The 14,963-nt window shown below is 32.2% G+C and overlaps 1 protein-coding gene across 1 annotated transcript; it reads left to right on the top strand.

Moving 5' to 3' along the window:
- Nucleotides 1-751: 751 nt before the first annotated feature.
- On the top strand, nt 752-14,963 carry LOC134701288 (tyrosine-protein kinase SYK-like). Its single transcript, XM_063562455.1, has 6 exons — nt 752-803; nt 3,052-3,159; nt 5,204-5,317; nt 8,050-8,162; nt 9,108-9,168; nt 14,878-14,963. The coding sequence occupies exons 3-6, from the start codon at nt 5,212-5,214 to the stop codon at nt 14,961-14,963; spliced, it is 366 nt and encodes a 121-aa protein (XP_063418525.1). The 5' UTR covers nt 752-803; nt 3,052-3,159; nt 5,204-5,211.

Below are 14,963 nucleotides of genomic sequence, written 5' to 3'. Positions count from 1 at the left end.
TAACTATGTATATACATTTTTTTTCCGGTTGATTGACAGGAGGAGTATATTTCCTAGTTTTGACTAACAACTCTCTAAAAAATTGAAAACAACAAGATTAATAATTTCTTGCGTCTGACGCGCTTTTCTGGATTTACCTTCATCAGGAACACTCAAAGCCAAACATGTTAAATCCAAAGATTTTTAAGTACCGAAACCGTTGAAGAACTATATGTTTTATACAATACCTTAAATAAATAGCCAAATTCATCTAAAGCCAACTTTGCCTGAGGGAGATGAAACCTTAGTTTCTAAATAATTTCATTATTTATATACGGACAAATTTAGTAAAGTTTGTTAAATCAAATCAGTACCGAAATACTGGCTACTGAGCTGATGATACCCTCGGGGACTGATACTCCACCAGCAGAGGTATCGACCCAGTGATGTTAAAATTGAAAACAACAGGTTTAATAATTTCTTGCGTCCGAGGCGCTTTTCTGGATTTACTTTCATCAGGAACACTCAAAGCCAAACATTTGAAATCCGAGGATGTATAAATACCGAAACCGTTGAAGAGCTATATGTAAAAAAATACCTAAAATAAATAGCCAAATTCATCTAAAGTCAAATTTGCCTGAGGGAGTTAAAACCTTAGTTTCTAAATAATTTCACTGTTAATATACGGACAAATTTAGTAAAGTTATGTATGGCGAATGAACGATTGATAATGTAAGGAGCCTCCGGATGCAACTATGTGTAACACTTCACTGTTTACCGCACTGGTTCCGATTTGTGATTTTATCGATATCACATCTCTTCTGGTAAGATACATTATTATTTTATATATAAGTCCATTGCAATTTTAGTTTAATCATATCATTTATATACAGTCTGAGAGAAAAAATACCTTATACAGTGATCCATAAGATAATCACATATCGTTTCTTGAAAATTCGGTGTATTTCCGTTATCTTTTGTAGATTTGTAATATTTTGATATCTCTTCCTTGATTTTATTTGAAATTTTATGTTACGTGCTTTTAAGTATTACTGAAAAAGGAATCAATATTTAATAATAAGTAAAATAACAAATATGCCGAACTCCGAGGATAATTCAATGCGCAAGATCTGTAATCAAATGGCAAAAGCAAAAGCTGAAACACATCTCAATTGAATCGATAACAACTGTCATATTTCGGACTTGGTACAGGCATTTCCTCGTATGAAAATGGTGGATAAAACCTGGCTTAACCTTTCACTTATATGACAGTCGCATAAATTCCTTGGTTTTGACAACGATGTGGGAACAAAACAACTAGACACAATAGATAAAACTATCAAAAATAGGATGATTGTGTTATAATCTTAATCACTTATAAATGGCTTCACCGAGCGCAGCTGGATACGACCGCAGACCTCAAAACCTGAACAGTTGGGGCTAAAATGGACACAATATTCGCGCTGAATTTGGATTGTAAACAAATTAAGACACATAAAAGGTTCCTGACAGAGAATAACTGTAGTAAAACAACTTAGAATTTATTATATGATTTGACCTTTTTTTGCTTTTGTTGAATACACATTGCTGTTGAGAATTCATCCCCCACCACTTTAAAAAAAAAAATATTTGAAGAAATTTTCTTTTTAATTTTGAAATCTTGAGGAGAGAAAAAATTCACAATCACTATTTTGTTTACCCCATTGTTTTAACCTCCCCCTTTTTCCAAAATAAATACTTTCCCACAAGATATGGTCATATTGGAGTGTGCAACCATAAAAACCTATTGAAATACATCACAAAAGTATTCAGACAGAAAATGTTATACATAATCAAAGCTATAATTAATATACCTTCATCAGCATTTAATAGAAACTTCAAAAAATAAATTGACAGCTAATCACCTTAAGACAATACAACATCTCTTAAGTGTGTCAGAAATCATATCTGATATTCTTCCTCAGTCAAAATAACCTTCCATCATTACCGACCTGAACAAAGGTGCCGTATACGGTGCAGGAAATGCTTATGCTGACCCTTCCAGAGCACCTGATTTCACTCCCGATTTTAAGTGGAGTTGTTTCATTATTATTTATAACTGTTGATGTAAATGCTCTTTGGTTTAGCGAGTCTTTGTTTACTCCTTGGTTTTGATTGTTATTGTCTCTTTATAACAAAACCATCGGCAGGGAGATAACTCTTAATACCACATAACCCACACAAATGATATTTATCACAAATAAACAAATGTTTTAAAAAAATAATAATGAACGGCTTCAAGGGAAACAAATTTTGTTTCTTCAGTTTCCAATATATTATTATATATTCGAATGTGATCATTATAGGTAAAACAAGTGTTTATTTTTATGAATCCCGAAGAATTGTGTTGCACCTTTTGTATTTTTCTGAGTAAGAACTGCATATTTTCTTTATCTAATGGTATAGTATTATTGAAAAATTTGAATCATTTTGACAAATTATTTTTGGTGGTTTTAAATACAACAGATTTTTCACAGATTTTGAAGTAGAATTACAATTTATTACATTCACGATCCGATCGTAAAGCTTGACCACAGTTCGGTTTTCTTTCACGATCATTTTCTCGATACTGTGTATTCATTAATATTCGTTGGATACCAATTTTCGTGGGTACAGAGAAATCACGAATTAAAATGTTCAACGAAATACTGATTTTTTTAAAGGAATGTATGCATTATTTGCCAAAACAACGAATTTACATATCCACGAATATGAAAGTTTTCTTCAATCCACGAAAATTGGTACCCACGACCATAAACGAATCCACAGTATATCGAATGACAGCCGTGCGGTCCGTCACTTCGCACACTGTCTTCCTTCACTGAAAAAAATAAATGGCAACCATTATAAATTCAAGCGTGCTGAAAACGAGAAAAAAAGGACACTAAAGGGACATTAAAAAAATGTTTTCTGCTCTTCGGACGGGTTGTTGTCTCTCTGACACACTCCCCATTTACGATTTCAATTTTAATCAGTAAATTAATAAAAAAAGATTAAAAATATAATATATTAGAATGATATCCTTTTTTGTAGAAATTAAAATGATGGATCATTCTCAGTTAGAGAGGATATATGAAAATATCCACCCGATACATGGAAGAAAAATCGGACAACTACAGCACTAACTGAAGGAAAAATTTGGTAATATCTTTGGGTTGATTTATAATAGGTGAATGTTAACGTTTAGCTTCAGTGAAACTTGTTTTACATAGCTAAACATATAAGAGAAAAATGGATTTTGATTGTGAAAGTAAACTTAGAATTAAATAAAGTAGAACTGAAATTGTGGAAAGGATTTCAGATTTTATGGTAACAGGATTAAAACAGAAAAGGTTTGTTATATGTATTTTTAAAACAAAGTGGATGAGTTGTCAACTGTATTAGATCCAACTGTCTTAAGTTCATTCTGAACTTAAGCTATCATTATGCGACTTTACCAGGGGTTAATTTCCAATATTTCATTATATATTCGAATGTGATATTTATAGTTACAAAACGTGTTGCTTTAATGAAAAAATCTTAGCAGATATGTTTTCATGGCACCGTGTTTGTCTTCAAACAGTCCGATCTTCATGAATTGTCAGGTTATACAAAAAATTGAACATAAGTTCAATAATGTGTCTTGTTTACCTTGTTTACCTCGATTTTTTTTATGATTTTGTCGTTTGTTCGGAAGACCTTTCAAAGAACAAGTGAACATCTTTCCATCGCTTTGGTAAATTTTTATAAAGATTACAGGTAAACACTTATAGTTATCAAGATTACAGGTAAACTATTAGAGTTATCAAGATTACAGGTAAACTATTATAGTTATCAATATTACAGGGAAACTATTAAAGTTATAACGATTACAGGTAAACTATTATAGTTATAAAGATTACAGGTAAACTATTATAGTTATATAGATTACAGGTAAACTATTATAGTTATAAAGATTACAGGTAAACTATTATAGTTATAAAGGTTACAGGTAAATTATTATAGTTATTTTGTGATGTCAAAATGTATCATAGTTTAAAGCGCCAATTTTCTGTAGTGTTACAGGTGTAAAAAAGTGAAAACGTCCTAACCCTAACCTGAAAGGTCAAGTGAGCTTTTCTCATCACTTGGCGTCCGTCGTCCGTCATCTGTAAACTTTTACAAAAATCTTCTACTCTGCAACAACTTGCCCACATTTAACCAAACTTGGCCACAATCATCCTTGTTGTATCTAGTTTTAAAATGTGTCCGATGACCTGGCCATTCAACCAAGATGGCCGCCATGGCTAAAAATAGAACACAGGGGTAAAATGTATATTTTGGCCTATATCTTTGAAACCAAAGCATTTAGAGCAAATCTGACATGGGGGTCAAATTGTTGATCAGGTGAAGATCTATCTGTCCTGAAATTTTCAGACGAATCGGACAACCTGTTGTTTGGTTGCTGCCCCTGAATTGGTAATTTTAAGGAAATTTTGCAAGTTTTTGGTTATTATCTTGAATAATGTTATAGAGAGAGATAAACTGCAAAAGCAATAATGTTCAGCAAAGTAAGATCTACAAAAAAGTCAACATGACAAAATTTTCAACCCCTTAAGGAGTTATTGCCCTTTAGTTAATTTTTAACATCTTTTCGTCATTTTTTGTAACTTGTACAAAAATCTTCTTCTCTGAAACTACTTGGCCAAATTTAACCAAACTTGGCCACAATTATCATTGTACTAGTATATATAGTTTAAAAAATGTGGCCGATGACACTGCCTACCAAACAAAACGGCCGACATGGCTAAAATTAGAAAAAAATGATAAAATGCAGTTTTTGCTTAATGTCTTTGAAACAAGACATTTAGGGCAAATCTTTTCAGATTAAAATGTACTTCAGAATAAGATCTATCCCCTCACAAATTTTCAGATGAATCCGAAAACCCGTTGTTTGGTTGCTGCCCTAAAATTGGTAATTTTAAGGAAATTTTGCAGTTTTTGGTTATTATCTTGAATACTATTTTAGATAGAGATTTACTGTAAACAGCAATAATGTTCAGCAAAGTAAGATCTACAAATGAGTCAACCTCATCAAAATTACTAGAGGATCCCTTAAGGAGTTATTGCCCTTCATAGTCAATATTGAACATTTTTTCGTCATTTTTGTAACTTGTACAAAAAGGGTTAAAAATATAATATATTAGAATGATATACCTTTTTGTAGAAAGAAAGATGATGGATAATTCTAAATTAGGAAAAAATGATGAAAATGTCCACCCAAGAACAAATGAGGAGTATACAATCAGACAATCACAGCTTGAACTGGAGGAAATAATTGGTAATATTTCTTATCTTTGAATTGATTTATAATAGATGAATGTTGACGTTTAGCTTCAGTGTAACTTGATTTACATAGTTAAACATTCTAGGCACTGAATGTTGACTGAGAAAGTAAACTTGAATATAATAAATATAACTCAACATGCAGACTTCTTATACGTTCAGGTATTTCACATCCAATTTTTTATGGAAATATTCTTTATAAAGCACAAAAAATGTCAGTATTCACCTCAGAAACTAACAAAACCTTTAAATAGACTTATCAAGAAGGGATATAGTTACGATACTGTTGTCAGGTCATTAAAAATTGCTTATTTTGGCGTTAGTATTGATTCACTTATAGGGTCTTTGCATCGGAACTAAACACATTTATTCAAAAACCAGTTGCTGGCATGCCACGGGTTATGTTCTTCTCATATATGTTATCATGGTATGATACTAAACCCCTAACGGGAAGGATTGTGCCTGATATTCATATGATGAAATCATAATCTTTCAATCAGTTTAACTGAAGTCTGGATCTGGCATGTCAGTTAACTGCTAGTAGTCTGTTGTTATTTATGTATTATCGTCATTTTGTTTATTTTCTTTGGTTACATCTTCTGACATCAGACTCGGACTTCTCTTGAATTGATTTTAAAATGTGCATATTGTTATGCATTTACTTTTCTACATTGGCTAGAGGTATAGGGGGATGGTTGAGATCTCATTAACATGTTTAACCCCGCCACATTTTTGCGCCTGTCCCAAGTCAGAAGCCTCTTTTGTTAGTCTTGTATTTTTTAAAATTTTAGTTTCTTGTGTACAATTTGGAAATTAGTATGGCGTTCATTATTACTGAACTAGTATATATTTGTTTAGGGGCCTCCGGGTGCGGGACTTTCTCGCTACATTGAAGAACTGTTGGTGACCTTCTGCTGTTATTATTGTGTTTTTTTATATGGTCGGGTTGTTGTCTCTTTGACACATTCCCCATTTCCTTTCTTAATTTTATTGAAGTAGAATAAGAGTTGTGGAAGTGATTTCTGATTTTATTGGAACAGTATTTAAACAGAAAAAGTTTGTAATATGTATTTTTAAAACATAGTTGCTGAGTTGTCAACTGCATTAAACTCAACTGTCCTCATTTCAGTTTGATAAGCTACATTATGCGACTTTACCAGAGATTAATTTAACTCTGAGCTGTTATGTTTTCGTGGCCACGTGTTTGTCATTAAACAGCCCGATGTTCATGAATTTGAAGGTTATAAGAAGAATGAACATTTGTAAAAGTTTCTGAGTGATTATAATTACTTTGAAGTTTCAGTTTGTTGTACAGATTCCTCAAGCATTGCAGTCTACCTTGCCTTACTACAAAACTTCTCTAACTTAAACTCTCAAAATATAAACAACTACTCCTGTTGAACATCTTGTCAATGATCACATAGCAATTGATAGAAAGAAAGTAAATAAGAAGAAACTGAAATAACAGATTGTACTATGAGGAAGTTAATGCATTTGCCATATTATGTATTACAGATTTATCTGCCACCAATTATGATAAACATTTACTTAGCACATTAGAAACACAGTATTTAAATAAAAGCAGTAGCCAAATGTGCAAAATTTCCAGGAATTTGAAATTCATTTGCGTGACCACAAAAACGAGTATTAGAATACTCTATCCTTTGTTAATAATATTCCGTAACAACTGCACAAATTATACACGTTGGTCTTGATTTATCATTTAATAACATGTTATATCATTCTTTTATTGGATTTAAGATAATTACTTTTACTGTTAAGCCTTTGTTTGGTTTTATCCATTTGACGTGACTCCGGACTTATATGTCCCGTGATTGTGTTATTGTTTAATGATAATTTTTATATTTTTGTCTTGCATTTTTGCTAATATGTTTTGTAATTATGCCTATTTGTGTTTCTTTGTAACATATGATGTGGCTATGTACTTATACATCCCGTCATTGTGTTATTTTTCTATGATACTTTTTGTATTCCTATCTTTCATTTTTGATACGTTTATATGCAATTTTTGTTGTTGTTGTTAAAATGACGTGGCTCTATACTTATTAATCCCATGATAGTACTATTGTGACATGGTAAATCTTTGTTAACATTTTTTTTTGTTTTTATAGTGATTAAGATAAAAATACAATATTTACTGCAGTACCCTTGACCTATTATGTCTGTTTGGTTTTATTCTCACATTGTTGTCAATGAAATAGATTTTTTTGCAACTGTCATATACAAGTGAGAGGTTTGGCTAGTTATAAAACCAGGTTTAATCCACCATATTCTACATAAGTAAATGCTTGTACCAAGTCGGGAATATAACAGATGTTATCGTGGCCAATTCTTTGCTCTGTTTGAGCTTTTGCTTTTGTCATTTGATTAGAGACTTTCCGTTTTGAATTGTCCTCAGATCTCGATACTTTTGTGATTTGTCGTACTAGTATTCAGAATTTTGGATAACATAATCGTTGTCTGATCTGTAAAATTCAATGATTCTGTCTTGTTCCCACTTGTGAAATTTAAATGAGTTTCGATTTGCATGACGTGTCTTGCACGCATAGCGGGAGGCACCATTTCAAAACTATCGGTGTCGTTTCTTCTAGATTTCGTGCGATAACTTTAGTTATTGATTCCTAACTGGATATTTGAATATCGCTCAATTAGTGTTGACTCTAACATGTATGAAATTCGATATTTATTTATATGAGTGTGTTACAGGATCCGGAGAATATTGCGTCGTACATAAGGGTTTTTGTACACTAAGGAAAGAAGGTAGAGTTCCTGTAGCCATACGGAAGATGAAAGTCAATGACGTGTCAACAGAGGAGGAGGTAAATATAAAATTTATCTCTTCCTCTTTCTCTCTCTCTTTCTTCCTGTAGCCATACGGAAGATGAAAGTCAATGACATGTCAGCAGAGGAGGAGGTAAATATAAATATTCTCTATTTCTCTCTCTCTCTCTTTCTTCCTTTAAGCATACGGAAGATGAAAGTCAATGACATGTCAGCAGAGGAGGAGGTAAATATAAACATTCTCTCTCTCTCTCTCTCTCTCTCTCTCTCTCTCTCTCTCTCTCTCTCTCTCTCTCTTCCTGTAGCCATACGGAAGATGAAAGGCAATGACATGTCAGCAGAAGAGGAGGTAAATATAAATATTCTCTATTTCTCTCTCTCTCTCTCTTCCTGTAGCCATACGGAAGATGAAAGTCAATGACATGTCAACAGAGGAGGAGGTAAATATAAACATTATCTCTCTCTCTCTCTCTCTTCCTGTAGCCATACGGAAGATGAAAATCAATGACACATCAACAGAGGAGGTAAATATAGAAATGATAAATTATCAATGAAAAGAATAAGAAAAAATAAGTGTGAAGGATATTAAGTAAAGGACATTGTTCAATAAAGTCAAATGGAAAAATAAACTTTCTTTTTGACAAGAAGCTAACAGAAAGATTTTAAAATAGTTAATTACATATCAGATAAAAATGATTTTATATACAAAAAAATAAGGATTTTCACCAAAGAAATAATTACATTTTTGTAATAGCATAATTGATGTAATGGAAAAAAAGGTAGGAAACACATATATATTATTCTTAATACGACTTAATTATGTATATAATCACCGCTTAATCCAATCGGTTCAAATGTTTGGTATATTCTGGTATTTTTGTTGACCCTTCTGATATAGTAAACTGGTCGACAGTTGGCTTGGCTCTTATTTGGATAATTATGTTTTCCACAGCTATTTGATAGAATGTGATGTACAATTTCAGCTCTTTGAAGTAGCTGATATTATGAGAAATTTATTTCATCAACGAATTATTCACTTAATAGGTGAGTACTCAATAGAAAATTTAAATATCTGTGTATAACATGATGAAATATATTTTATCCTAATTTTAGAACCAATTTATTTTTCAGACGTTTAAGACATATATACGGTGCAGGAAGTGTTTACCCTTCCGGAGCACCTGATTTCACTCCCGGTTATTAGTGGAGTTCGTGTTGTTTCTTATGTATTATTTATAACTGTTGATGTAAATGTCCCTTGGTTTTGTGAGTCTTTGTTTACTCCTGGGTTTTGATTGTTATTGGCATAATTATATGTTAATTGTTTACAGCACCATTGAAGATCAAACACATTTCAATGTCTTTAAGGAAGGATCTCGAAAATACAAATAAGTACTCTAGGTCTCTTTAATGTTTCAAGGCTAAATTTCATAGAAAAAAAAATATAACCTTGCCAGACCTTCATTCGTAGGAAGGCGTCCCAGAAGAAAATCAAAATAGCCTTGCTAGACGTCATAATAATTTGGATTATATATTAACCTGTAGCTCTTAACTGTATATGGAAGAAAACTCCTGTTTAAATCATTCTATTTTTTTTATCAAGATTTCTTTTAGTAACAATTTTGTAAAGTTATGTTGTCATTGTACATTGCGGGTTCTGAGGAAAAGCCAAAACAATAGAAATTTAAAATTTAAAAAATGATCAAGACTCAAAATTCGTTTGGTGGAATTAGGGCCTAAAAATCCAAATACCCTTGATATCTTTCACTTTCGGTTGATGATATACATTTATATGCCTTGTTTTTTAAGTACTGAACGAGACCTATTCCCGAATTTGACTGCTTTGCTGAGTGTGATTCCGTATTACTATAAGACGTGTCAGGGTATTTTGTTATCCAAAATTAATGTATTTAGTTATGATGTCGTATTTAATTCTGGTCGGATTTTGTTGAATGTGTTGTTGTTTGTAGTTGTGGTTCTAATTTTTTAATATTCTATTTGTATGTAAAAGTTAAGATAAGTAATAACCCAGTTCATTTATAAGATTATTTTTTTTGGCAACTTAACGTATACGATTTATGGTTTATAGTTTTATTTATAAAGTTAATTCCTACATAGCTAGATAATACAGTTTATTATCTGGTTGCTAACACAATTCTATATTAATTAAATTGTAATTGTTGTGTTATACATTAAATGCCATAATTACAAACCTGACTTTGAACTATACCAAACTTTTAGGAAATTATCGTGACGTCACTTTTGCCTGTGTTGTCATTTTGTGGAGTAGCGTTATTCTGTAGTTGACAATACAAGGTTATTTTGTACTGTTTTATGTTCTTTCGTTTTTTGTTTTACGTGTTTGTTTTTATTCTGTGGAAAGTCACCACTTCGGTGTTGACATGGATATCAATTATATGGTCATTTTTACGGATTTACTGTTTGCAAAAGAAAGAATTGTTCTAAATACTAGGGATTTTCTTGTCCCAGGCATCGATAAACTTAGCCATATTTAGCACCACTTTTTAGAATTGTGGGTCACCATTGATCTTCAACTTTGTGCTTGCTAATAAGCTTCTTAACTTTTTTGATCGGAGCGTCACTGGTGAGTCTTATGTAGACGAAACGCACGAATGGTGTAATATAAGCCTTGTACCTTTGATAAGTATAAACATGTCGAAATGTCCTATTGTAATGTTTAATTTTCTATTTCGTTGTCCTGTAAGTTCTTGCATTTATTTGTACTATAGTCCTGTCATATCATGTTGTCATTTAATGTTATATTCAACATTTCCATAAAAGCGGGAGGTTTGACTAGCCGCCAAACTAGATTCAACCCATCATCTTTTTCTTAAAATGTCCTGTACCAAGTCAGAAAAATGACCATTGTTATATTATACTAGTTCGATTATGTGTGCGTTAGATTTTAATGTTGTGTTTCTGTTGTGTCGTAGTTCTCCTCTCATATTTTATGTGTTTCCCTCAGTTTTAGTTTGTAAACCGGATTTTTTTTTCTCAATCGCTTCATGAATTTCGAACAGCGGTATACTACTGTTGCCTTTATAGGTCACTCATATCAAATACAGATAGGGAAATATCTCTCAGATGGAGACTTTGTATCGCTTCGGTCAATATTGAACAGAACTTTCTGAAGGAAAAAAACCCCAACCAATTTGTAAAAAAAACCCCATTTGGGAATTTCCTTAACAGGCGACAATTAACAATGATGAAGCGCCAACCTTTACTATATACATGGTTGGCAGATATGATGCAAATATTACTTCTAAAAGTTACAGTATTGAACTGTGCTGAAGTGAAACTTGAAACAAGATTTGTTAAGATAGATAAAAGCAGCTTTACTAAAAGCTAATATGAATATATATTACGGATTACAAATGTGTCGAGGTTTGTGATTGGATAACAACATTGAGACGTCAGTATATATTCAGGAAACTGTCGGGGTATATACGACGGTTTTATCCCCAATTGGAACCTCAAAAACGACATCATTACATCGGTTAAATTACTATGTGACGTAGTCAAAAGCTATACAGAACACTAAGGAACGCCAAAGGCTCACAGAGGGACAATAATGACGTGGTTCAGTCAATAATACATTCTTTTTCTTAAAATGTCCTGTACCAAGTCAGGAAAATGGCCATTGTTATATATAGTAGTTCAATTCTGTGTGCGTTAGATTTTAATGTTGTGTTTCTGTTGTGTCGTAGTTCTCTTCTCATATTTTACGGTGTTTCCCTCAGTTTTAGTTTGTTAACCGGATTTTTTTCTCGCCATCGCTTTATGAATTTCGAACAGCGGTATACTACTGTTGCCTTTATAGGTCACTCATGTCAAATACAGATAGGGAATTATCTCTCAGATGGAGTCTTTGTATCGCTTCGGTCAATATTGAACAGAACTTTCTGAAGAAAAAAACCCAAGCAATTTGTAAAAAAAAAACCCATTTGTGAATTTCCTTAACAGTTGCCAATGAACAATGATGAAGCGCTAACCTTTACTATATACATGGTTGGCAGATATGATGCAAATATTACTTCTAAAAGTTACAGTATTGAACTGTGCTGAAGTGAAACTTGAAACAAGATTTGTTAAGATAGATAAAAGCAGCTTTACTAAAAGCTAATATGAATATATATTACGGATTACAAATGTGTCGAGGTTTGTGATTGGATAACAACATTGAGACGTCAGTATATATTCAGGAAACTGTCGGGGTATATACGACGGTTTTATCCCCAATTGGAACCTCAAAAACGACATCATTACATCGGTTAAATTACTATGTGACGTAGTCAAAAGCTATACAGAACACTAAGGAACGCCAAAGGCTCACAGAGGGACAATAATGACGTGGTTCAGTCAATAATACATTCTTTTTCTTAAAATGTCCTGTACCAAGTCAGGAAAATGGCCATTGTTATATATAGTAGTTCAATTCTGTGTGCGTTAGATTTTAATGTTGTGTTTCTGTTGTGTCGTAGTTCTCTTCTCATATTTTACGGTGTTTCCCTCAGTTTTAGTTTGTTAACCGGATTTTTTTCTCGCCATCGCTTTATGAATTTCGAACAGCGGTATACTACTGTTGCCTTTATAGGTCACTCATGTCAAATACAGATAGGGAATTATCTCTAAGATGGAGTCTTTGTATCGCTTCGGTCAATATTGAACAGAACTTTCTGAAGAAAAAAACCCAAGCAATTTGTAAAAAAAAAAACCATTTGTGAATTTCCTTAACAGTTGCCAATGAACAATGATGAAGCGCTAACCTTTACTATATACATGGTTGGCAGATATGATGCAAATATTACTTCTGAAAGTTACAGTATTGAACTGTGCTGAGGTGAAACTTGAAACAAGATTTGTTAAGATAGATAAAAGCAGCTTTGCTAAAAGCTAATATGAATATATATTACGGATTACAAATGTGTCGAGGTTTGTGATTGGATAACAACATAGAGATGTCAGTATATATTCAGGAAACTGCCGGGGTATATACGACAATTTTTATCCTCAATTAGAACCTCAAAAACGACATCATAACATCGGTTACTATGTGACGTAGTCAAAAGCTATACAGAACACTAAGGAATGCCAAAGGCTCACAGAGGGACAATAATGACGTGGTTCAGTCAATAATATATTTTTAATGATACAAAATCACGCAATTTACACTTTTAATTCTTAAATTTAATGTTAAAAGGGTTATCATAAATTATTACATACACGATAAAATTATGTTCACAGCAAATTAGAAAATCCTTCACGTATGCCGAACATATCAGGTTGGGTATTTCAATATATGTGTTGTAAAAAACAAAGCCACACACACATACAAACACAAAATATGATATCTAAAAAAATTATTGAAACTACTTTTTAACGGAAAAAAATGTCAAGATAAAAAGGTGCATTTAAATGTATTACTCAAAATATTAAGGAAACAATAAACATGTAATGAATAAACATGCTGCATTGTGAATGTTCAACAACAAAAACCTGCACTGGAAAATAACATTAAGTCAAGGGTTCTCCGTAATATATGTGTAATTCTGGTCTCAGACAGGGTATTTACTGTGACATTCCCGGATTAGGGCTTATCTCCCCTTCGCCTTTGGCTCAGGGGATATAAACTCTAGCCGGGAATGTCACATAAACGCCGGAAAATACAAATGAAATGAATGAATGAAGGCTATCACTGAGATAATTACTGTCAATAATCGTGGCACAACAAATGATAATAAAAAAAAATAGTGTTCGGAGAGAAAACTATTTCAAACAAAAGTGTTCGATTTAACAGAGTGAGATTATTAGCGATATAAATGTTACGTAGCATAAACTAGTCTTAATGATGTGATAAATTAATCCAGAGGATACCAAGTTAAAAGCTGTAAACTTGGTAAAATGTTACAGCAAACATGCAATAAGAATTTGTTATGTTAAGAAAAAAGACTCATTTATGTTTAAGTTCTCAATCTTGAAAATGCGTATTCTAAACAATGTGAATATTGTACAACTAATAAATGACTGTAATTAATAATTATTTTGTATCTTTATGTCGAAAGAATGACAACAATAGTATTCAAAAACTGGCATCATATCTATGTTATAAGCTGCAAACACATAGCTTTATACTTTGACAGTGCTAGGATTTCAAAAGACAGTTGTGAGATCAATAGAGAGAACTATGAACAGTGAATATATTTTGCTTGACAATGTATATAAATAGACAGATGTTATAGGAAGATACTCGGTATTTTTTTCCTTTATACATTATATTAAAGTATTTTTTTCTTATATTAAATATTAAATTCACATGTATTTGGTTTCCGTGATTGGAGGGATCTAATGCAAAAGTAGAAGAACCGATGTAGAGAAAACTAAGGATATTCTTGAGGGGAGACAAAAATCCCAACAACATATATACAGCCTTAGAAAATGGCTACTCTTTTTTAGCGCAAACAATTTACTAAAAAATTATGAAACAAACCGGACATCTCTTGTTCATAATGAACCACTTTATATTTTTAATAAACTTCGGATTTTCAAATACGTTGATTTGGCCATAATCATTACTGAAGAGACATTTATTATCGAAATGCGCATCTGGTGCAAAAAAAAATGGTATTGTTAATGTTATCCAAATCATTAGTTGATGCATATGTAAATGCTATCATTTGACGGGTTCGAATATTAGAAAATATTTTTAATTAAACTAGAAACATAAAATTTTAGGTCTCTGTGCTGCTGAATGTATGACGTTCGTGTTAGAATTATGCCCATGTGGACCTTTAAATCTGTTTTTAAGGAACCACAAGTAA

This window comes from Mytilus trossulus, chromosome 1 (assembly GCF_036588685.1).
Source record: "Mytilus trossulus isolate FHL-02 chromosome 1, PNRI_Mtr1.1.1.hap1, whole genome shotgun sequence".
NCBI lineage: Eukaryota > Metazoa > Mollusca > Bivalvia > Mytilida > Mytilidae > Mytilus > Mytilus trossulus.
This window is presented reverse-complemented; position numbering and strand designations above follow the sequence as displayed.